The sequence below is a fragment of the Marmota marmota genome, unplaced genomic scaffold (genome assembly GCF_001458135.2).
Source record: "Marmota marmota marmota unplaced genomic scaffold, marMar, whole genome shotgun sequence".
Classification (NCBI taxonomy): Eukaryota; Metazoa; Chordata; class Mammalia; order Rodentia; family Sciuridae; genus Marmota; species Marmota marmota.
In genome coordinates this window covers 15,857,085-15,882,897 of record NW_025999869.1, presented here as the reverse complement: position 1 = coordinate 15,882,897, position 25,813 = coordinate 15,857,085, and the positions used below count along the sequence as shown (strand labels likewise).

At 35.1% G+C, this 25,813-nt stretch overlaps 1 protein-coding gene across 1 annotated transcript in view; it reads right to left on the bottom strand.

Annotated features, from left to right (window-relative positions):
* Positions 1-10,376: 10,376 nt before the first annotated feature.
* Sox30 (SRY-box transcription factor 30) overlaps positions 10,377-25,813 on the bottom strand; it is a gene marked incomplete at its 5' end in the record, with an annotated part of 42,378 nt that continues 26,941 nt past the window's right edge. The window contains one exon of the mRNA XM_015492570.2: positions 10,377-13,462. Within this exon, the coding sequence (XP_015348056.1) occupies positions 13,081-13,462 (382 nt within the window). The remainder of the gene's footprint in view (positions 13,463-25,813) is intronic.

Below are 25,813 nucleotides of genomic sequence, written 5' to 3'. Positions count from 1 at the left end.
AAAGACATAGGCTGGCAGAATGAATTAAGAAACAAGGTGCAACTATATGTTATTTGTAAAAGGCTCATCTTATATAGCCTCAGGCTGAACATGAAAGGATGAAAATTGATATACCATGAGACTAGATCCCTAAACAAGCAGGAGTAGCTACTCTCACATCCAACAAAGCAGATTTCAAGCCAAAGTTAATCGGAAGAGACAAAGAAGGTCACTTTATACTGGTAAGGAGAAAAATCCAACAAAAAGATATAATGATAGTAAATATTTATGCCCCAAACATTGGTATACCTAATTACATAAAAGAAACAGTCCTGAAATTAAAGACTCAGAGAAACACCAGTATAATAATACTGGGTGATTTCTGCCACTTTCACCAATACAAGGTCATCCAGACATAAACTCAGCAAAGACTCTTTGAACCTGAAAAATATTGTAAATCAATACAATTTCTTCTTAGCAGATCATGGAACCTTCTCCAAAATAGACCATCTTTAGGACACAAAGCAGCTCTTAGACAATATAAAAATTTGATATAATTCCTTTCATCTTATCATATTATACTGGAATGAAATTAGAAATTAACAAAAAACCCTACAGAAACTACATAAACACATGGAGATTAAACTATATTTTTGAATGATGAATGTCTTATAGAAGAAATCAGGGGAGAAATTTTAAAATGTGTAGAATCAAATGAGAATAGTGATATGCCACTGAGACACTATGAAGGTAGTTCTAAGGGGAAAGTTTTGAACTGTAAATGCCTATAATAAGAAAATAAGAAAGATCCCAAATAAGCAATCTAATGATGCATTTCAAAAACCAATTCCAAATCCAGTATAAGAAAGAAAATAATTAAGATCAGAGCCTTATTTATTCTCAGTTTCATTACAAAAGATCAATAAAATTAAAAGTTTGCTCTTTGAAAAGATAAGCAGGATTGAAAATATGGAGCCAAACTAACCAAAAGAAAAAGAGAGAAGTCCCAAATTAATGAAACAAAAAATGATGAAAAGGAGAAATCACCACAGACAACACAGAAATAGAGGATTGTTAGGAACTATTTTTAAAACTTATGTTCCGGGCTAAGGATGGGGCTCAAGCGGTAGTGTGCTCACCTGACATGTGCGGGGCTCTGGGTTCGATCTTCAACACCACATAAAAATAAAAAATAAAGATATTGTGTCCACCTAAAAGAAACTAAAAAATAAATATTAAAAAAACTTATGCTCCAAAATATTGGAAAACCTATAAGAAATAGATATGTTTCTGGACACAAATAACCTGCCAAAATAGAATCAAGAGGACACTGAATATTTAAACAGACCAATATGTAGTACTGAGATATGAGCAGTAATAAGAAGTCTTCCAACAAGGGAAATTCCTGGACCAGATAGATTCTCACCTGAAGTCTACCAGATCTTTAAAGGATAATTAAAGCTAATGCTTCTCAAATTATTTCATGGAATAGAAAAGGTTGGAACACTTCCAAATTTATTCGATGAAGCCAGTATACACTCATACCTAAACCAGATAAGGTCACATCAAGGAAAGAAAACTACAGACCAAAATCCCCCTCGTGAACTTAGATGCAGAAATCCTCAATAAAATATTACCAAACCATATTCAACAATGTATTAAGAAGATTGTACATCATTACCAAGTTGGTTTTATCTCAGGGTTGCAAGGATGGTTTAACATATGCAAACCAATAAATGTCATCATCACATAAATAGAATTAAGGACAAAAATCACTTAGCTATCTCAATAGATGCAGAGAAAGCCTTTGACAAAATTCAGCACCCATTCATGGAAAAAACTAGGGATAAAACCTACTTCATAAGGGTTATATACAAAACATCCAAAGCCAACATCAGAGTGACTGGGGAAAAACTGAAAATGTTCCCCTTAAAATCTGGAACAAGGGGACTGGGGTTGTGGCTCAGTATTAAAGCACTCACCTAAGCACATGCGAGGCACTGGGTTCCATCCTCAGCACCTCAAAAATAAATAAATAAATAAATAAATAAATAAATAAATAAATAAAGATATTGTGTCCAACTGCAACTAAAAAAAATTAAATTCTGGAACAAGACAAGGATGTCTCACCACTGATATTTAGTATAGTACTAGAAATCCTAGTCAGAACTATAAGGCAAAAGAAGAAAGTAAAATAGATGAAAGTAGGAAGGAAGAAATCAAATCATCACTGTTAGCAGATGATATGATCCCATATGATCCTCACCAGAAGACTTATAGGGTGTTATGGGTTAGATGTGGTGCTCCCCAAAAGCTCACATGAGACAATGCAAGAAGGCTTGGAGAAGAAATTATTGGGTTATAGCCTTAACCTAATCTGTGGTCAATCCCGATGGGATTAACTGTATGGTAACTGGAGGCAGGTGGGGTGTGGCTGGAGGAAGTGGTTAATTGAGGCTTGGGGGTATATATTTGTATCTGGCCAATGGAGACAGCCTCCACCTCATCCCTGTCCCTCTGCTTTCTGATCACCATGTGAGCTGCTTCCCTCTGCCACACTCTTCTGCCACCATGTCCTGCCATACCTTGAGCCCCAAGGAATAGAGTCTGCTGTCTATGGGTTGAGACCTCTGAAACCATGAGCCCCCAAATAAATCTTTCCTACTCTACAGTTGTTCTGTCAGATTCTTTAGTCACAGCAGTGAAAAGGCTGACTGAAACATAGGGCTAATAATCAAATCCAGCAAAGGAGTTTACAGAATCAACAGGTTTCCTATATACCAACAACGAAACTGCTGAGAAGGAAATCAGGACAACAATTCCGTTCACAATAGGCTCAAATAGGCTAGGAATAAACCTTACCAAAGAGGTGAAAGATCTCTACCATGAGGACTAAGGAACGCATGAAGAAGACATAAAAAGATGGAAAGATGACATTTGCCCATAAATGGGTAGAACTGGAGAATATCATGCTATGTGAAATAAGCCAATCCCAAAAAACCAAAGGCCAAATGTTTTCTCTGATATGCAGATGCTGACTGACAGTTAGGGGGCAGTTATGGAAGAACAGCAGTACTTTAGATTAAACAAAGGGGAATGAAAAGGAGGGAGGGAGAATGGGAATAGAAAAAATAGTAGAATAAATCAGACATTACTGACCTATGTGCATATATGATTACAACCAATGTAATTCTATATCATGTACAACCAGAAGAATGAGAAGTTATACTCTATATATGTATAATACGCCAAAATACACTCTACTATCATGTATAACTAATAAGAACAAATTTTAAAAAGAAGGTGGAAAGATCTTCCATATTCATGGATAGGCAGAATTAATATTGCTGAAATGGTCATACTACCAAAAGCAATACACAGATTCAATGCAATCCCTATCAAAATACCAATGACATTCTTCACAGAGCTAGAAAAAAAAATTCCTAAAATTCATTTGGAATAATGAAAGACCCAGAATAGCCAAAGCAATTCTAATCCAAAAACAGCAATGCTGGAGACTTTAAAGTACACTCCAGAGGTATAGTAACAAAAACTGCATGGTACTGGCATAAAAGCAGACATATAGACCAGTGGTACAAAAGAGAAGACAAAGACACATAGATAACAGTCATCTGATCCTTAACAAAGGCACCAAAAACATCCATTAGAGGAAAGGGACCACCTTTTAAACAAATAGTGATGAAAAAACAGTTATTCATATACAGAACAATAAGACTGGACTCTCTTCTCCCACCCTGAACAACAACAAAAATCAACTCAAAATAGATCATAGATTGAGGAATTAGACCAGAAGTTATGCAACTCCTAGAAGAAAACAGTCAACACTCCAGCATATGAGCACAGGCAACAACTTTCTGAATAGGATCCATAAAGCTTGGAAATAAAGCCAAGAAATAATGAATGAGATTGCATCAAATTAAAAAGCTCTGCACAGCAAAGGAAGACGTGAAGAGAGAACCTACACAATGGAAGAAAACCTTTGCTAGCTTCTCTTCTGACAGAGGCTTAATATCTAAAATATATTAAAAACCCCAAACACTTAACAACAACAACAAAAATGACTTGATTATTAAATGGGCAAATGCCATCTGAAAAGAAGAAATACAAATAGCCAATAAATATATGAAAAAATATTCAACATCATTAACAATTAGGGAAATACAAATCAAAACCCACTGAGACTTCATCTCACACTTGTAAAAGGGCAGTCATCAAAAATACAAACAATAATGAGTTATGGAGAGAATAAGGAGAAAAAGGAATAATTTTACTCTTTTGGTGGGGATGTAAATTAGTACAACTACTGTAGAAATCAGTATGGAGGTTCCTCAAAAGACTAGAAATGGAACCATTATATGACTCAGTTATACTACTCCTCAGTATTTTTCCTAAAGAACTAAAGTCAGAATACTATGGTGATACATGTGTATCCATGTTTAACAAGTCACAATAACCAGACTATGAATCCAGTCATCCAGCCCAGGTGTCCATCAACACATGAACGGATAAATAAAATGTGATATGTTCACACACACACACACACACACATATATAAAGTAGTTTTATTCAGCCATAAACCAAAATGAAATTATGTCATTTGCAGGAAAATGGATGGAACTTGAGACCAATATGTTAAGTGAAATAAGTCAGACTCAGAAGGACAAGGGTCATCTGTTTTCCCTCATATGTGGAAGCTAGAAGGGAAAAAGGAAAAGAAAGGAAGTGGTTTCATGAATATTGGAGAGAGATTAGTAGAGTAGAGGAAAGGTACCAGAAGAGAGGAGGTGAAGCAGAGAGGAGAGTGAAGGAAAAAGGAAATCCTGGGGAATGATATTGGCCAAGCTGCATTTGTTATATTTTGTGCATGTATAAATATGTAACAACGAATCCCACAATTGTGTACAACTATAATGCACCAATAAAAAAATGAGAAAGAATGAGAGAATCATTTTTCATGAGGAAAGTAAAGTTGCCCCAGCCTACCCACTTAGGAAAATCCTTGTGAAGGCTCTGACTGGCAGCACAGCCAGCCCTGAATCAGCGTGACCAGGGGCACTGTTGTGATCAGCTACACCAGAAATACCCGACTGCAAAGGATCCCCCAAAGGAACACATGGGGTGAGGGTGGTTGTCACAAATAGACGGAAAATGTAGGAGGGCTCTGTCATATATGGCTGGAATTGGGAACATGGGGATGTTCCTTTCAACTTGGAGCTAGATTTGTGTTTTCCTCCATCCTAAGCTAGCTCAGGCTCTGGTCAGGATGCCCATACCTGACAGAAGAAAGGACTTCATCTGATTCAGTTTAAGTGGATTTTACTACAGGATTGTTTGTCAGTCATAGCAATGTGGTAGAGTAGAAAGAGCGCCAGGTTTGGAGGCAGACTGACTTGAGTTCGTTTCTCAGTGTTTCTATCACTTGTTGGGTGGCCTTGGATAAGTCGATTCATCCCTTAAAGTCTTCAATTTTTTTTCCTTTGTTAAACACAATACTTATTTAGAAGCTTGTTGGGAGGACTAAGTGAGATAATCACATGAAATAGCAGATATGGTAGTACCCAGTTGCTGAGACTAGCCTTGAATTTGCAATCTTCCTGTCTCTGCCTCCCGAGTCACTGGGATGACAGGCATGTGCCACCACACCCAGCTCTCTCTGGTGGAACATAGTAGGTGCTCAGCAAAGTAGAGCATCTATCGATTAATTCAACAAATATTTTTATTGAGCATGTAACACACTGGCAGAAGCAGTACTAGGTATTAGAGATAATGCATCAAGCGAGAAATGCAACATTCCTGTTCTCTTGGAGCTTCTAGCAGTGAGGTTTGTAGGAAGAAAATAAGCAAGGAAACTAACCATATATTTAAAGAAGGTGATAAGGGCTTTGAAAAACGTAAAATTATTTCTAAGTTTATACTTATTATTAGTGTAAAACCCCTCTGCCAGGGATTTTGAAACCTCCTTTTCAATCTTTCTCCACTTCTATCTGTGATGTGAACTGTCCTCAAGAGAGATCAACAATTACCTCAAACTTGAGTGTAGTAAGACATTGAACCATTTTTCCTTAAGGTGCCACGGAGAAGATAGAGGAATGGAAAATGGAATGTTGTCAGGAGGAAAATCTGGTGCTATCCCAGAGCTTGCCCAATTCCATTTTATGAATCCTTGCCTGGTGGGTTTTCAGATCACTTGGGAAGTCTTTAAAATTTAGATTCCCAGGTCCCATCTTCAAGTATTTAAATTCCAGCAGTCCAGAGTTTGTCTTTCTTTCCTTTCTTCCCTCTTTTATTTTTTTATTCTTTATTCTTCCTATCTTTCTTTCTTTTCTTTTTTTTTTTTTTAATATTTATTCTCTGGTTTTCGGCAGACACAACATCTTTGTATGTGGTGCTGAGGATCGAACCCGGGCCTCATGCACGCCAGGTGAGCGTGCTACCACTTGAGCTACATCCCCAGCCCCTCTTTCTTTCTTTTTTTTTTTTTTTAATTCCTGGTAATTCTCAGGCAATCAGACATAGGAAGCTTGCCCACCAATCTATGAATTGCTGTAGCCAGTGAGGCTGGTAATACAAACTGTTATTCTGTTGAACAACATATTTCTTTTTCTAGTTTATAGAATAAGACATTGATCTTGGCTGGTCACCAACGATCTTAAAATTGGCAGGAGATAAAAAAATAAGGGTGCTGTGGGAACAAGAAGCAGGAGAAATTAACTCAGTCTTTGAGGGTTAGAGAACACTTTCTAGAGGAGAAGAATCTAAATTTAGAATTTGATTCCACTGTATGTGATGGAGAATACAAAATTATTGAGGATTACTGCAGATAGATATATTTTATCTCATATAGTCTTAAGGAAAGCAATCCAGTCCTGATTTGGGGCTTCCCTCTTCTTTTCTACCATCTTCAGTGGAAGGTCTATGTGTTCCAAGATAGTTGCTTAGATTCCAGCCATCACTTTCATATTTCTGCCAATAGAAAAGATATAGGAGCAAAGAAGGGCTTAACCTCGCCATTTAAGATTTTTTTTGAAAGTTGAACATGAAGCTTCCATTGTTATCTTACAGTCCAGAACTTAGGCATTTGGCCACACCTTTCTTTAAGAGACAAGTCTTTATTCAAAATAGCCATGTATGTAAGTAAAAATACAGGGTTCTGCTAAGAAAAAAAGGAAATAAAAGATGCCGTTGGGTGACAACTAGAAAATCTCTGCGATTTGGAAAATGATAGGCAATTAGACAAAAGACATCAGAAGTAGACTTTCCAGAAAGAACTGGTGTGGCCCATGGTCAGAGGGACACATGTAGCACGCGTCTTTCCACTTACTCTGCTCATCATGCTTATTGTGGTCCGGAGCCCACCTGGCATGAGCCTGCTTGCCCTACTAGCTAGATCCAGAATGCCTTTAGCCCAACTCAAACAGCAAAATGCATCATAACCCCCAGAATGATGACTGCTTAGAGAAACCCCTCCTTTTGGTCTGTCAGTGTGAGAGCTCACTCGGAGCTCATTGTTGAAATTTGTTAGGACCGATTACTGACGCCAATTTAGAAGGCCCTAGAATCTCAACTCTTTCAAATGACACATCTGTTAGAGAATAATATGCAAACATGAAAGGTGATCAATTTGAAGGCATAAAGTAGGATAAACAGCTCATAATGAAATAGATAAAATGGAAAATTTGTGCATGTGTGGTGATTATAATCATGTGAAAATGTGTATGTGTGTGGACAAATATTAGAAAGAACATCAAAAAATAGAAATAATTACTGAATTTGGATTAAAGCCTTTTTTTCCTCCTCTGAAAATTCTCTTTAATGTAGCTATATTGATTTCAAAACAAAATTTGAAAATAAGTCTTGCAAACATTACATGGTGTCACTGATAGAGGTGCATGACAATCATGTGATGAGCTTATTTTTTTTAAATTTTTTATTGTTGGTTGTTCAAAACATTACATAGTTCTTGATATATCATANGGGTTGTTTGTTCTCTTATTGTCTAATTTTTTGAGTTCTTTGTATACTCTGGATATTAGGGCTCTATCTGAAGTGTGAGGAGTAAAGATTTGTTCCCAGGGTGTAGGCTCCCTATTTACCTCTCTTATTGTTTCTTTTGCTGAGAAAAAACTTTTTAGTTTGAGTAAGTCCCATTTGTTGATTCTAGTTATTAACTTTTGTGCTATGGGTGTCCTACTGAGGAATTTGAAGCCCGACCCCACAGTATGTAGATCGTAGCCAACTTTTTCTTCTATCAGATGCCGTGTCTCTGATTTGATATCAAGCTCCTTGATCCATTTTGAATTCACTTTTGTGCATGGCGAGAGAAAGGGATTCAGTTTCATTTTGTTGCATATGGATTTCCAGTTTTCCCAGCACCATTTGTTGAAGATGCTATCCTTCCTCCATTGCATGCTTTTAGCCCCTTTATCAAATATAAGATAGTTGTAGTTTTGTGGATTGGTTTCTGTGTCCTCTATTCTGTACCATTGGTCCACCCGCCTGTTTTGGTACCAGTACCATGCTGTTTTTGTTACTATTGCTCTGTAATGTGATGAGCTTATTAAAAATGCAGTTTACACACCTGTAATCCCTTAGCTGGGGAGGCTGAGGCAGGAGGATTTGAATTCAAAGCCAGCCTCAGAAACTTAGCAAGGCCCTAAGCAACTCAGCAAGACACTGTCTCTAAATTTTAAAAAATACAAAAAGGGTTGGAATGTGGCTAATGTTGTAAAGCACCCCTGGGTTCAATCCCTGGTACAAAAAAAAAAAAATGCAGTTTACCACTAAAGAAAGAGTGCAATTACCAGGCTCCAGTTCAAGAGATCAAGTGTACACATTGGAGAATGATTACTTTTTACATAAGCATCTGGGCTCAACTTGTTGGAGGTAGTTTATTGAAAAACACTGACATGATGTCTCACAGACACCTGAAAATGGGTGGGACAATATCTGTGCCAAAGTAACTCAGCTTTGTGTTGTGCTAAAGGCTCTAGACTCATATCCCTATATAATTATTGGGGAAACTAAAAAAGTTCAAAATAAAGACTCCATGTTAATGAAAACACACCCTTCTCCCTGGTTTGGAAAGTGAAATGTCACTAAAAGGCACAGCTAGGATCATTTTTCTCTTAGTCTTCCAAGTAAACTTGAAGTTGTCTGGTAAAAGCATCCCCAGTATTAATTGTTATGAATCTCCACACATCCTGTGTCTTATCCCACATCTTTCTAATGGGCTCTCCTACAAGTTCAGCCATGATCTGCCTTCGAAAGTGAGACTTGCCAATTTCAAACTCTATGTGGGGTAGAATAATTTCGAAAGCCAGCTCTGTAGGTGATTCAATATTCATTTTACTCATTAGGGTGACCAATTCACCCTAGTTGACACAGAAGTTTCCCAATTTTAGCACTGAAAAGTCCCTTGTCCAGGAACCCTCTGCTCTTCAGTCCCTGGCATAGTGGGACCAGGAGGATTGGTAGTCTTATATCTTTTCATATCCTATAACCTGTGTACTTTCAAAAGCAGCTCAGACTTTCTTTGGCTTAGAAATAAACTCACTGACTGGGTAATTACTTGTAGCTTAAAAAAAAAAAAAACATTCTACAGGAGGGATTGTCAGCCCCACAGTGCCCCAGGACACAGTCAAAACCAGCTTTCTAATGATCTTCCTTTGAAAAAGAATATGTATTAGATGCAGGACATTCTTTTTAGAAAGAAGACATTTCCCTGAAGTGCTCTCAGAGGAGGAGATATAAAGGTGTAGAGCAAGAACCCTCCCCCATTTGCCAGCCCCCTTTCCCAATAACCATTCAGTAGTGAAATTTTTATTAAGCTTGATATGTTAAACTCATCACAAAGCAGAGGGATAAGGTTGGGTCATGCAGTCAGAACCCAAAACAAAGGGTGTGAAAGTTTTCTATTAAGTAGAATTAGATAAAAGGTGCTTTCTCCTTTTGTAATTATTTTTAGATAAGTATTGGGATGCCTTTGGAATTTCTCTTAAATCCATAAAACTTAAGATCATTAAGAAAGCTAAAAAGGATGTGTTTCAGCAGAATGTTTAAAATGCAGAATTAAAACATTTCAGTTACTCTGCCCACATCAGAATTAGACTACTTGAAAATACTGCAAGCAGTTCACAGAATCCCCAGAAATTCACTTCAAAATCATTTCCAAACTACAATTTTCAAAAGCAGCTCAGGCTTTCTTTGGCTCAGATATAAACCCATAGACAGCTGGTTGGCACTGTCAACCAGTGAAAAATATACTGTGTACGCATTTAGCACTTTTGCCTACTTGAATTCTTCGGTGCAATATCAACTTTCATTAAAAAGCCAGTTTAATAGCCAACAGCAACTGACAACAATTTTTAGTTTCAGTTCTTTAATCTCTTAAGATCATTACATATTTAATTCAAAAAAGTTTATTCAGCTACTGTTTTCTTTCAGTAAAGGATTTGAGGTAACCAATGCAGAAAACCATATGTAAAGTCAACAATTTTTAAAACAAGGCCACCAGATATTACTTACTGTATTAGCATTTTCCAAAGTGTATTCCATGAGATGTTAGTAGGCATTGTTAAAAAGAAAACAAACAAGAGTGGGGGTCTCATGCACTGGGGAAACACAGAGACAAGCAGAAGTCTTTACAGCTATACTTTTGAGACATTACAATGGAGATGAATGTTAACATTCTCCAAGGTAGCAGGGAATGGTATGAGTTTCCAAAACTTATTTGACCAGATTTTGTCAGAATATCTGAATGGCTTGGGTTCTAACTAACACACATGGAGAAACATATCTCTTGCCTAAGTCTGATAACTCAGCTCCTTGAAAGTTGGAACTAAACATATTTTCAATCTATTTGCTGTCAAACTGGTTATTTTTATTTGCAAATGACTAGAACAGTTATGTCAAAAGCATGGAACAGTTTGAGTGACATCCTAAACATATTGACGTTGCAACATACTTTGAAAGGGAAACTATTCTTATAACAAATATCATGAACTCCAATTCATAATAAGAACAAACAAGGCAATGAGACCTATTACAATGTACTTGTGGCTTCCAGATCAAAACATTTTCCCTTTGATGACTTGGAGAGGCAGATCAATTATTGCCAACGGGGCAGGGCTTTGTTTAGTCTGTAGTTCTTTAGTCAGTGATTTGAAGAGCTATAAGGGAGTATATATGTAGTTATGCATGCTTATCTACAATTGGGCACTTTTCTAAATAAGAGATAAGCATATTTCCTAACCCAAATTATACCATGGATCTATAAATATTCTAAATTCCTGACTTCTGATCCCAGCACTAAAGAAAAAGGAGAAGATTAAAAGAAATGTCCAGCCATTAAGAGAAAAGACTGGGGAATACTACCCTGAAAACAGGTAGAAATACTGAACTATGCTCTATTATCATTCCACTACTTTACACAGTGATTCTCCCAACCAATTTTTCTGTAAGAATAAGGTCTATGATGAAGACCTAGTTTAATTACATAGGTGTTATTAAAATGAGATCTGGCAAAATGGGTCAAATTGTTGCATACATCACTCCTAAGGTATAGACATTAAATGTATATACAACCAATGTTGCTCTAGTTCGGATGTGAAATGATATAATGTTTAGTCTCTACCAAGCAAGAAATTCATGTTTTGCTCTTTAACCACATCAAAATGGCATTGGGTTGAGTGATAACAAAAATATAAAACATGAAAATAAAAAATTTTATTGGGAGTGAAAATGTTATGTACAGTCAGAATAGGGTTGATGAAATGTATCACATTAACAACCTTTGTTTAAGAAACAAATGCAGGTTTCATAAAGGAAGAAGTTGGAAGCTTAAAACAGTTTTCTATACACAATTTCCAACCAGTTTAAGTAACAAGACCTCAATTTACACAAATTATACTGATCACTGAGGGAAAAGTGTACTGATTTATGGCAATTATCCATCATCAACTCACTTTGTGCCCTCTAGATCTGTCTTTTACCATGATCCCATCTCTGGTGGTCCTGATCCCATTCCAAAAGGTCTTTGCTATCTATAATTGGGCATTTGCCCATAGCAGGGGTTAATAAGTAGGGGCTTTTGTGTATTGTGGATTAAATAAATTCCACATGCTTTTGAGTAAACTCATGGTTTTCAAGACAGCTGCTTGAACCAAATCTGGAACCATTGCCCCTTCATAGGAGTGTTTAAGTTACATGTACACATGTATAAACAGTTTTGAAATAATATAAGTATGTGCACATCTTTATTAATACAATATCAATTCTCATGCAAGATAATGGGATTCTGTACAATTCTAAAAGCCATTAAACAAAAATAAATATCTGTATGTGGTATGAAAAATAATCTTAAATGAACAATATTCATTATACTTATTTCTATCATCCAAACAGAAAACATCCATCAAGAACAATTTTATCTATGTTTATTTAATTATAACAAAAATACAACAATGCATACCAAATGGAAAAAATATATTTTAAAATGATGATAAAAACGTTTAGGGACAGCAATGACTAAATATAGCTGAAAGAATTACCCAGGTGCCATTAAAACACATTTGCAACTTATAATTGGTAATTGGTGTAAATTAGTAACTGAGTCCCAATTCACTTCTAAAAGTTATCAAAATATTTTCAAAATGTTACATAAAAACTGACAATATAAGTATTATATAAACACCAAACAAAAATTATTTAAGAATATTTATGTATCCTGAGATAAAATGCAAATCACACTTCTTATGCCAGATATATAATACCTTTCTCCTCACACACAATTGTGAGGTTTCTGTATTTTGTACATGCCAACATAAAGTAATGATAACATGTTGGTGCAAATTTCAGCCATAAAAGCAATCTGCTTCATATTTTAAATATTCCTACGATGAAACATCAGGACTCCAGTTTCATTAATCAACATTTTATGAAGACATGAATAGAATTTGGTTTTGACTCCTCGAATCATGGCTGAAAACTCTCAGCAAAGGATTCTAGGCTTTTTTTCTCACACCAACTGACCCAGAGTATATTTTAAGAAATGTTTATTTTCTGTGCATATTTGTTTTAAAATTATAAATTCCTGAGCACTTTTTCTTCTTCCTCCTCATCGCTGTCAGTCACGTTGACTTGCTGGATACTAGAGGGAGTTGAGGTGGGAGCTGTGAAGACGTTCTCCAAAGCCCCAATGTCCAGCTGGGGTATGGGATTTAAGTATTCTTCCCCACTGTGGCTGTGGCTGTTATAGTAAGAGGTCCCATCCATGCTCTCACAACCCCGAGAATCTTCATTGTGTGTGCGCTCGTCTGGGTAGTCTCTGAAAGGGTAGTCTCTATTTAAAGCTGAAAACATAGCCTCGTGTTTTTGGTACCTGTCTTCATAATAACCAAGGCATTCTGGCATTGAGCTTGGAAAATTCCCATAGCCAAAGGGAGGCCGACTGTAAGGACATGTGCTGTGGCAGAAAGATACAAAAAAGGAATTAGATTAGATCTTGCCCGAATCTTTCCTTGCATACCAACTAATTGAGAAAGTTAACTGCATTCTCTTTGGGGCCTGGAAAGTTCCCAAGATCCTTTATGAAACCATTTCATATATTCATTTGCTCTTTCCCCACTGCCCAAGTCCTACTCAAAATAAATAGCAAAGGAAGTCTGCAACTAGAATAACCACCAGTATTTATTTATTACTTGCTCCTGTCTTCTTACCTTTTGCTGACCTTGATAAAGAAAAATTGCTTATCCTGGCCTCTTAGGGTATTTCACATTATGAAAGGTTTTGGAAATACAGGTACATGTTTTGTCAAGCTAACAAATCACATGGTAAATAATTCAACAATTGTTCTTACTGGTGTTTGAAAGAAAGCTCATGGGGGGTAGAAAATATATAAGTTAAAAGGGTTGAAATCAAGAGCTCCTAAACACTGAATTCCTGGAACAGAAGATGACAACTTTATTTTTTAATTAACATTCAATAACAGAGTAAATTAAAAACACTCTTACTATCACATACCATATACCATCAAGATTTAGAACTGAAATTTAACTGTGATCGTTAAGGTCTTTTGCAAACATTTTTTGGAAAAGAAGAATGTGGGGGAAAAAAGACTTTTGCAAACCAAATAATTCTGCCATTCAAAATCATTTGCCAGTTTTTTAAAAAGTATTATTATCTCCTTCAAAAGTCAAGAACAGGAATTATAGGAAGAAGTATAGAAAAGGTCTACCACCGTGGGCTCGTGGACTCCATCTAGTGACAAATAATTTAAACACAATAACTATATGCATTAGGCAAAACCTATGATGAGTTAGGTATTTCATTTTATGACCCCGCGTTTGAAAGAAAGAAAGAGAAGCCAGTCAGTCAATTTGTTTACTTTTAAGAATATAAATATGACTGACATATTAGATTACTATCTCAAACTGTGAAACTAATTCCCACTTCCAAATCTTCAAATGCTAGGTTCCTTGTTCATGTTAAATATCACAAATGTGAGGCAAAGCTTCCCCAAATTTTCAGCTTTCCATTCCTACTGCCACATCTTAGTTCCGGCTTTTTAAATGTAATACGTGTTCCCTCAATTTAAAAGGTCTGTTATAAGAAACAAGAGGATATGTATTAGTACTGAATACACTATCCTTCTAGCTACTATGATTTTGTTCATGCAACTTCCCAGCTATAGGTCTCTTGGTCCATTGCATTTTATAGGTTCTCCAGAAGGAATATTAAATCTACCTGCTCCACAAAGTCCTCACTTCAGGTAGAAATAATTCACCCAGTAACTATCTTTTTCAAGATTCAGTGTAAGCAAGACACTATGCAAGGCCTGAAGGAGAAATTTTTTTAACGACCTAATATCTTGATATATACTAGGTGTGCTAAAGTTTGTAATGCCAGCATTGTGACGACTATATTGGTGCAGCAAAGACAGGTTAGTGTCATACTCAGAGAATGAAAAATTAAATTAAGACAAAGGTAATCCCAGATTACACGGATGAAAATAAATGACAATAAGAGCATTGTGATGGTAGTGGGGAAAGCATCAGTGAAAATGATTAGAATAATATTTTCTAGGCATTGGCTAAGGATTTTATGTTGTCTCAATTATTCCTCAGAACAATCCTATGAGATAGATACTATAAATATCTCTTCAGTGGAGGAAACTGAGCCTTAGAAGAGGTTAATATTATACAATCTCATAATTAGTAAGTGGCAGAACAGTACAGGGCACTCTGACTCCAGAGCTTGTTTACTTAAATACCATGCCACACTATCTGGGCACTAGTTCTAGTTGTGCCACATACAAACCTGGTAAACTTAAGTAGCTCTTCAATCATCTGAGACTTGGGTCCTTAATAAAATAGCAATAACATTGCCTGTTCTGTCAATTTAAAAGGTCTGTTATGAGAAACAAGAGGATATGTATAAGTACTTTGGAAACTGGAAATACTATTTCAGTGTGTGATTGGTAAGTCTCACAGGAAGTTATATTTAATAATGTGCTCATAAACACACATAAATGTACATTTTACTTTTACTTTCAAAAAGAACGAAAACAAAGCTAGGAAAAAATGTAAATAAAGATGGTTATCAATGGGGTAAAGAAGAAAGGAGAGAGGAGACAGGGATAGAAGCTAGATCTTTGTAAACATACAACTTGAATTATGGTTTGGACTTTGAAACCACATGAATATTACATAATTTTTAAATGAACTTATTTTTTTTAAAGTCAATCACTAACCAGGCAAAGTGATACACCTGTATTCCCAGTGACTTGGGAGACTGAGGCAGGAGGATCACAAGTTTGAGGCCAGCATAGTAATTTAGAAAGTCCCTCACCAACTTAGTTAAGACCCTATTACAAAATAGAATAAAAAGAACTGGGAAAGTACCTTAGTCACTGTAAAGCACCCTAGATTCAATCCCTAATAATTTAAATGGAGTATTTTTATTGTACCTTGCTGGTAACATATATCATAAAGATAAAATGAATCACAAATGAATCTTAAACTGTACTGAAGAATTTTATTGTTAGTGATATTGCTGATTTGAAACTATCGCTATCATTTTAAAATTATGCTCAGGAAAAAAACATGTTTAGTATGATAAAGCAAATAATTATGTAATCATTATTGGAAACTAAAATTTTTAATTTGACTGAAAAGATACTACCTCATAAAAAATCAAAGAAATCAAAACTCTGCAATATTGTATTTATTTGGGAAGTAGCAATAAACTTGTAATCTTTTCTCATTCAAAAATACACATATTCAAATAATTTCCACTGACAAGGCCTACATACTTTGTTAATTCAATAGTAGTGAGCGTCCCTATTGCTCAAATTATAATTTCTAAATACTACTTTCACTAAAAGGAACCAGGGCTTCTGGGGAAAATGGCTGGTTCCAGGTCTCAAATAGATAACCTATGAGATGAATGTGGAACACACTGTGCCAAAGAGCTAAAATCTTTGATAGACATATAAATGGTATATGAAAAAATGCTCAGCATCACTAGTCATCAGAAAATATAAATCCAAACCACAATGTGATATCATCTCCCTTAAGTTAGAATGACTATCATCAAAAAGTTAAAAAGTAACAAATTCTGGCAAGAATTCTGTACACTGTTAGTGGTAATATAAATTAGTTTCACCATTATGGAAAACAGTATGGAGATTCTTCAAAAAACTAAAACTATAAATACCATATGATCCAGCAATTCCACTACTGGGTATATATATTGAATCATTATACCAAAAAGATATTTTCACTCTCATATTTATTGCACTATTCATAATAGTCAAAATAAAGAGTCAACCAGTTGCCCTCCAGTGGATGAATGGATAAAGAAAATATGGTATTATCTATATAACAGAATATTATTCAGTCATATAAAGAATGAAAGCCTGTCATTTGCAGGAATTTGAAGTCATGGTGTTGAGCAAAATACATCAGACATGGAAAGACGAATATCAAATGTTCTCAACTCATTTGTGGAAACTAAAAAGTTGATCTTGTAGAAGAATAGAATGGAATAGGGGTCACTAGAGAATGAGACAGGCAGGTTGAGGATATTTTATCCAAAATGCTTGGGACCAGAAATGTTTTTGATTTCAGAGTTTTTTGGATTTTGTCATAGTTACAGAGACAATACCAATTGAGCATCTCTAATCCCAAACCTGAAATCTGAAATGCTCCCAAATCTGAGACTTTTTGAGCACTGATAAGACACATGAAGTTTTAGATTTTGGAGCATTATGGATTTTGGAATTAGGGATTTCAACCTGTATTGATGTATTTGTAGATGAAATTATATGTCTGTGATTTGCTTTAAAATATTTAAGACCTCTTCCTTCAAAAAAAGTCATAGGAAATAGGATAAACGAGAAAAGCAAAAATGTTAATTGTTGAAGCTAGGTGATGGGTTCATGGAGATTCTACTATTGAAGGAGAGAATTTTTTTAATGACCTAATATCTCGATATGTACTAGATATGCTAAAGTTTGTAATGCCAGCATCACGACATATTGGTGCAGAAATGAAAGGTTAGTGTCATACTCAGAGAACGAAAATTTCAATTAAGACAATGGTAATCCCAGATTACATGAATGAAAATAAATGACAATAAAAGCATTGTGATAGTAGTGGGGAAAGCATCATTGAAAATGATTCGAATGATATTTTCTAGGCATTGGCTAAAGATTTTATGTTGTTTTCAATTATTCCTCAAACTACTATTCTGTTTTACAAATGAAATTTTCTACAAAAACTGATAAATAAAATATACCATTCATGAGGAATTGAAAGCAAGTTTTCCCTCTATTACTAAAGGAAACAAGAGTTTCTTCTAGTCTTTAGCACATTCTATCAAGGATTCAACCTTCGTGCTTACTGCCCTGGAAAAAACCCTCTACTGTGGCTGGCATTGTGGATAGTCTTTAGTCCCAGTAGAGGGGCTAAAGACATTAGTACTTACTTTTAGTGTTATAAATTCTATAGATTTTAGCAAATGTATAACGGCATAAATCTACCATTAAAGTGTCATACAGACACTGATTCACCACCCTGAAAATCTTCTGTGCTCTGCTTTTCTCCTTTGAGAATGCCCAGGAACTAGAGTAAGACACATGCAAAATGACAATTCATGGATTTGTACATTCCTTCTTCCACTCACATTAACCTCAAAAGTGCTCAACTATAGATTGAGTGTACTGTGTTGTTTAAATTCATTCCAAAATAAAATGCATGATCCATGGAATAAAGTCACTGGGTTGGCAAGCAATTCAGGGAACGAAATCAACAACTTTGAAACTTGGTGAGTTGCTATATATAGTCCATTGAATATGTACCATGGGTAAGTGCTAGATGTATCTCCAACTATGAAAATAACAAAGTATAGTATGTTAAAGATCTATGCTTCTAAAACCCTCTTTAAACATAATCTATAAATAGAAATGCAAATAACTATGGATTGCAAAGTACCCAACATGAAACAAGGATGCTGTGACAGGCTAAATAATAGTCCCCCAAAGACACCCCTGGAACCTGTGAGTACATAACCTTAATAACAAAAAGGACTCTGCTCATAAACCAGGGATTTTGAGATGGAAAGATTATCCCAGACTACCAAATTAAGGCTCCATGTAACCAGGAGCATCAGAATGAAAAGAGATGTGACAATAGAAGCAGAGGTTAGAGTGATTTGAGGACAGAACCAGGAGCAAAGGGTACACAGGTGGTATGTAGAAGCTGAAAAGAGAAGGAAACTTTCTCCCCTAGAGACTCCGAGAAAAGTACAGCCCTGCCCACATTTTTTTAGCCCACACAGTGGATTGAATAGTGTCCCCCCAAATTCACATTTACCCTGAATCTCAGAATGTGACCTTATTTGGAAATAGGATATTTTCAGATACAATTAAATTGAGATTATACTTGGTTAGGGTAGAACTAATTCCAATGACTGGTGTCCTTATAAAGAGAAGATGACACACAGAGACATACATACACACACAGAAAAGAGGCCAGGTGATGATAAAGAAAGAGATTAGAATGATGCAAACAAAAGGAAAGGGGAGCTGAGAAGGGTCAGGAGCCACCAGAAGTTGGGAAGAGGCTTGGAAGAATTCTTCCCCAGAATCTTTGGAGGTAGATGGCCCTGTTGACAAATTAATTTTAGACTTCTATCCTCCAGAACTATGAAAGAATAATTATTATTTCCTTAAGTCACTAAGTTTGTGGTAATTTGTTATGTTAGCCCTAGGAATCTAATGCAGCCCAGAAGCACATTTCAGACTTCTGACTTCCAGAAATTTATATTGTTTAAGCTACTATGCTTGTAATAATTTGCTGTAGCAGCAATAGTAAACTAACTCTAGTTCAATTCAAATTTCAGCTTGATATCAATCCTAAAATTAACTATATCTAATTTAGAGTCTGAATTGCTTAAAATGATAACTTCCATTCTGCAAAAGTCCAAAAATAACCACAACTGCTCTTTATTTCTTCCATCTATTCAAATGGTTTCTGTAATGACAAGTGTTTGAGTATACAATTCTCTTTGGTATATATACCTAGATGTAGACTCATTGCTAATTCTATATTTAGTATTTTTGAGAAACTACCATTTTTCTAAAATGTCTATACCATTTTTATTCCCACTGGCAATATATGAGCCTTTCAGTTCTCCACACAGTCATCCAAAATGTTTTTAAAAAATTTTTTAAATATTTTTTAAAATTCTAGCCATATTAATGGTGTGACATGGTAAATCATTGTCCTTTTGATTTGCTCTTCCCTAATGACTAATTCTGAAAGTCTTTTTTTTTTTTTTGTACTGGGAATTGAACCCAGGACACTTAACCCCTTAGTCACATCCTTAGCTGGTTTTATATTTCATTTAGAAACAGGGTCTTGTTAAGTTGTTGAGGCTGGTTTTGAACTTGGAATCCTCTTGCCTCAGCCTTCTGAGCCACTGGGGCCACTGAATATCTTTACAAGTACTTTTTGGACATAAGGATAACTTCTCTGAAGAAATGTCTATTCAGATTTTCTGCCCATTTTTTTTCATTTAGTTGTGAGTTCTTTGTATATTCTGGATAAAAGTCCCTTATTATGCATGATTTGCAAATATTTTTATTCTGTAGGTTATCTATTTACTTTCTGAGTGTATCTTTTGATGCAAAAATATTTTTAATTTTGAAAAAGTCCGGTTATCTATTTTTCTTTTGTTGCTTGTTTCTGATATCTATAAAACTATTCTCAAATACAAGGTCAAAAAGTTTCTTCAATTCACTCAATTTTTGTATGTAGTGTGAGGTAAGAATCCAACTTCATTCTCTTGCATGTGGATATCCAGTTGTTGAAGACATTATTCTTTCCCCATTAAATAGTCTTGGCACCCCTGTTGAAAATCAATTGACCACAGATATATGTATTTATTTCTATACCTCTCAATTCTATTCAATTGATCTAAATATATCTCTATCCTTACGCTAGTACCATAGTTTTTTAAAAATATGGTATACATTTTTAAAAAATATACTTTATCTCTTAGAAAAATTTTAGGTGCATGACAAAATGGAGCAGAAGTACAGGTATCTCCCATATAATCCACCCCCCCCACACACACAATGGACAACATTCTCTCTATTAGCATATCCCATATAAAAGTGGAACATTTATTAAAACTGAAGAACCTGCATCAACACATCATTATCACCCAAGGTTCACAGCTGACATTAGGACTTACTCTTGGTGTTATAAATTCTATAGATTTTCGCAAATGTATAATGGCATAAATCTACCATTAAATTGTCATACAGAAGTTTCACCACCCTGAAAATCTTCTGTGCTCAGCTGATGCATCCCTTCCTTACAAGGAACCTTGCAATTCTTCTATCATGTCCAAGGTTTTATCTTTTCCAGAAGGTAACATAGTTGGAATCTTACACTATGTAGTCTTTTCATATTGGCTTCTTTCACCTAGCAAGATTCATTTAAGTTTCCTCCATGTCTTTTCATGGCTTAATAGTTCATTTTTTTTCTAGCACTGAATAATATTCATTGTTTGGGTGTCCCACAGTTTATCCATTCACCTACTGAAGGACATTCTCAATTGCTTCCAAGTTTTGGAAATTATGAATAAAGCCTCTGTAAACATCCATATACAGGTTTTTGAGTGGACACAAAATTCAATTTCTTTGGGTAAATACCAAGCAACACAATTACTGGATCATGTTTAGTTTTGTAAGAAACTGCCAATCTGTTTTCCAAAGTAGCTGTGTCATTTTGCATTTCCATCAACAATAAATGAGTGTTCCTGTTGCTCCACATACTCATCCGGCAATGCTTTGTGTTTAACATTCAAATATGTGTGTAGTGGTATCTTGCTGTTTTAATTTGCAACTCCCTAAAGATGTGATATTTCTCATTGTTTCCTTCAAAATAGCTTCGTTAGTGAGATGTTTATTCAGGTCTTTTGCTCATTTTTTAATTATAAGCTTCTTGTTTTCTTATTGTTGAATCTTCAGAGTTTTTGGTGCATTTTGGATAAGTTGTTTATCAGGTATGTCTTTTGCAAATATTTTAAACCAGTGTGTGGCTTATCTTCTCATTCTCTTGTGCCACATCAAAAGAGATATTGTTTTACAGTAAGTTTTGAGATCAGGACTTATGAGTCCTTCAAAGCTTTGTTCTTTTCAAGACAGTTTTGGCTATTTTAAGTTCAGTTAAAATTTCACATGAATTTTAAGATATTTTCCACTTCTGGAAAAAAAATTAGGATTTTTAGAGGGATTGCAATAACTCTGTAAATTGCTTTGGAATCTTTACAATATTAAATCTTCCAATCCACAAACACAGATGTCTTTCAATTTATTTATATCTTCTCTAATTTCCTTTAGCAACATTTTGCAGTTTTCAGTTTACAATTCTTATGTCTCCTTGATTAAATTTATTCCTATTTTATTCTTTTTGATGCTATTATAAATGAAATTGCTTTCCTAATTTTCACTATTATGCCCTGAAATTACTTCATTTGTTTATTAACTCTAATGTCTTTTTTGTGAACTCTTAAGATTTTCTACATACAGAATTACATCAATGAGAATTGAGGTAGTTTTACTTCCTTTTATCATGGAATCTTTTCATTATTTTTTCTTCTTGCTAATTGATCTAGATTGAACTTCCAATGTTCAATAGAAGTAATGAAAATGGACATCCTTTTCTTATTCCTGACCTTACGGGGAAAGCTTTCCATCCTTCATTATTGAGTATGATGTTAGTTGTGTGTTTTTGATAAATTTCTTTATTATATTGAGGAAATTCCTTTCTCTTCCTAGTTTGATGAGTAAGTTTTGAAACTAGGAATTAATTTTTCTCAATAAAAGGGTATTGGGTTTTGTAAAATACTTTTCTGAATCAGTTGAGATGATATGTAGTTTCACTACTAATCAACTTTCAGAGACTGAACCATGCTTTCATTCCTGGAATAAATCCTGCATGCTATTGTTTATATGCTGCTACATCAATATTCTAGTTTGTGCTTGTTTGTGGCATTGGGGATTGAATCCAAAGCTTAACACATGCTAGACAAGCACTCAGTCATTGAGCTACATTCCCAGTCAATTTTATTTTTTATTTTGAGACAGGGTCTCACTAAATTGCTGAAGTTGAACTTCAACTTGTGGTCTTCCTGCCTCAGCCTCCCAAGAAGCTAGGATTAGGTATATGTCACTATGACTGGCTGCTAGTATTTTGTTGAATATATTTTGTATCTACATTCATAAAGTATATGTAATTTTTTTTCCCCTGGATGTCTGCCTTTAGTAATAGGGTAACATGACCTTAAAAGTGTTCCCCTCTCTCCTCTATTGTGGAAGAGTTTGTGAAGGGCTGGTGTTAATACCTCTTTCAGTGTCTGGTAGAGTTCACCAGTGATGCTATCTGGTCCACAGCTTTTCTTTGGGGGGAGGTTTTAAATTATTGATTATAACCTATAGTTTTGTTTAGATTTTTCTTTCTTCTTGAGTCAGTTTTGGTAATTTGAGTATTTCTAAGAATTTTTCCATTTCATCTAGGTTATCTAATTTATAGAGTACAATTGTATACAGTATACTCTAATAATCACTGTTAATTCTGTAAGGATGATAGTAATATCCCAAATATCATTTCTGATTTTAGTGATTTATATATTTTTTTTCATAGTGTAGCTACACATTTTTCACTTTTATTGATTGGTTTTCTACTATTTTATCTATATGTATTTTGATATCTACTTTCTCTCTTGTACTTTAGCTTTGGTCTGCTGTTCTTTTTACAGCTTTTAAAATGTAAAGTTGAGTTTTTGATTTGAGATTTTTCTTTTTAAATGTAGACCATCCATTAAGGATATAAATTTAAATCTGACCACTGCTTTCAATACAGAAACACATATGTTTTAGTATGTTGGATTTTCATTTTCTTTCATCACAAAGTATTTGTCTCGTTTCTTTTTCTTTCTTCGTGTGTGTGTGTGTGTGTGTGTGTGTGTTTGGTCCAAGGGATTAAAACCATGGGTGCTTTACCAATGAGCTAAATAAATTCCCCAGTCCTTTTTATTTTTTATTTTTGAGACAGAGGCTCACTAAGTTACAAAGGCTGGCCTCAGACATATAATCCTGATTCAACCTTCCTAGTTATTGGAATCACAGATGTGAGCTACCACACATGACTCAAAATATTTTTCTTCTTTTATAACTTCTTTGACCCACTGGTTGTTTAAAAGTGTGTTAATGCCCATATATTTGTGACTTTTTCAGTTTTCCTTCTATTATTTTTAAAATATCATTCCATTCTAGAAAAGACACCTTATATAATTTCATATTTTTAAAATTTATTGAGACATTTTTGTGATCTAAAACTGATCTACTTTAGAATGTTCCCTGTACATGTGAGACGTCTGTATATAACTATTAGGTAGAATGGGTGTTTATGTGCATCTTAGGTCTAGCTGGTTTATAGTGTTTTCAGTCCTTTATTTCCTTATTGATCTCCATTATTGGATATATTTTGGATCATCTATCTATTACAGTAGGGTATTGAAGTCTTGTAGTTCTGCCTATTTCTTCCCTCAATTCTTTCAATTTTTGCTTCTTATATTTTTGGGTCCTGTTGTTGTATATATATATATATATATATTTGCTTTATTAATGTTTTGATGCTTAGGCCAATATGCAACATCCTTGTGTTAGTAAGCTCCTCATTGCCATCCAAAACACTTGACAACTTATAAGAGGGAAAGTCTATATTGGCTGACAGTTTCAGAGGTTCAGTCCATGGTGGGCCAACTCCACTGCCTCTGAGCCTAAAGTGAGGCAGAACAGCATGATGGAAGGGCATGGGGGAAGGAAACTGTTCACATCATGGCAGACAGGAAGGAGAGAGTGTGGAACGGGAAGGGCCTGCAGAGAAGATGAATCCTTCCCAAGCATGCCCCCAGAGACCTACCTCCTCCAGCCCACACCCCACCTGCTTACTGTTATCACTCAGTTAGTCCATTCGAACTAGAATGTACTGATTATAGTACTCATGATTTAATCATTTCACCTCTGAATATTCCTGTATTAACTCAAGAGCTTTTGGGGGCACCTTATATCATAACCATAATAGTCCCTGTTTCTTGTAATAATTTTTTACTTACAATCTACTTTGTCTGATATTATAGCCACCCTATCTCTCTTTTAGTTATTGTGTGAGTCAGCTTTCCATTGCTGTACAAACACCTGAAATAAATCAACTTATAAAGAGGAAAGGTTTATTTCAGCCTGCCATTTCAGAAGTTTCAGTCCATGGTTGATGGGCACTGTTGCTTTTGGTTTGTAATGACGCAGTACATCATGGTTAGAGCTTGTGGTGTGTGGCAGATAGAGAAGGCCTGTTCACCTCATAGCAGCCAAAAATCAAAGAAGGATGGGTAGAAGCCAGAATCCCAATATCCCCTTCAAGGGGCATGATCCCAACCACAACTTTCTTGCTCTAGGTCTCAACTCCTAAAAATTGGACCACCTCCTAAGAGCACCCCAGGCTGGGTTCCAAGTCTTCAACACACAGGCTTTTCAGGACCCTCAAGATCCAAACAGTAGCAGTTACTATTTACACACAATACCTTTTCCAATTTCACTTTACACCTATTTATAGCCTACTTCAAAACTAGCCTCTTGCAGATAAGCTACAGCTTAACATTTTTGTGATCTCTTTCTCATTCTGCTGATCTCTTTCTTTTAATTAGAGATTTAAATTCATTTACACTTAGAGTGATTACTGATAAGGAAAGTCTTACTCTGTTTTGTTATTTGTTTTCTATATATCTTACATCTTTTTTATTCCTTAATTCCTCTATTTTTGCCTTATTTTTTGTTTAAATGATTTTTCTCTTATATAATTTTGATTCCCTCATTTCCTTTTCATATATTTTAAGCTATTTTCTTAATGGTTACCATGGAGATTTCAATTAAACATTTTCAATCTATAATGATCTAGTTTTAATTGACACAAACTTTAGTAGCACACAAAAATCTCTGCTCATATGTGGTTTTATCCTCTTTATGTTATTATTCTCATTAATTACATCTTTAAACATTTTGTGCCCATTAACACAAATTCTAATAATTATTTTATACATTGTCCTTTTAAATAATTTGGGGAACAAAGAGTTATTACCAAAAATATAATGTCATTTACATCTACCTCTATATGATCTTTACCAGTTTTCTTTATATGGTTTTTATACACTTTCTCAAGTCATTTCATGCCAACCAAAAGTACTC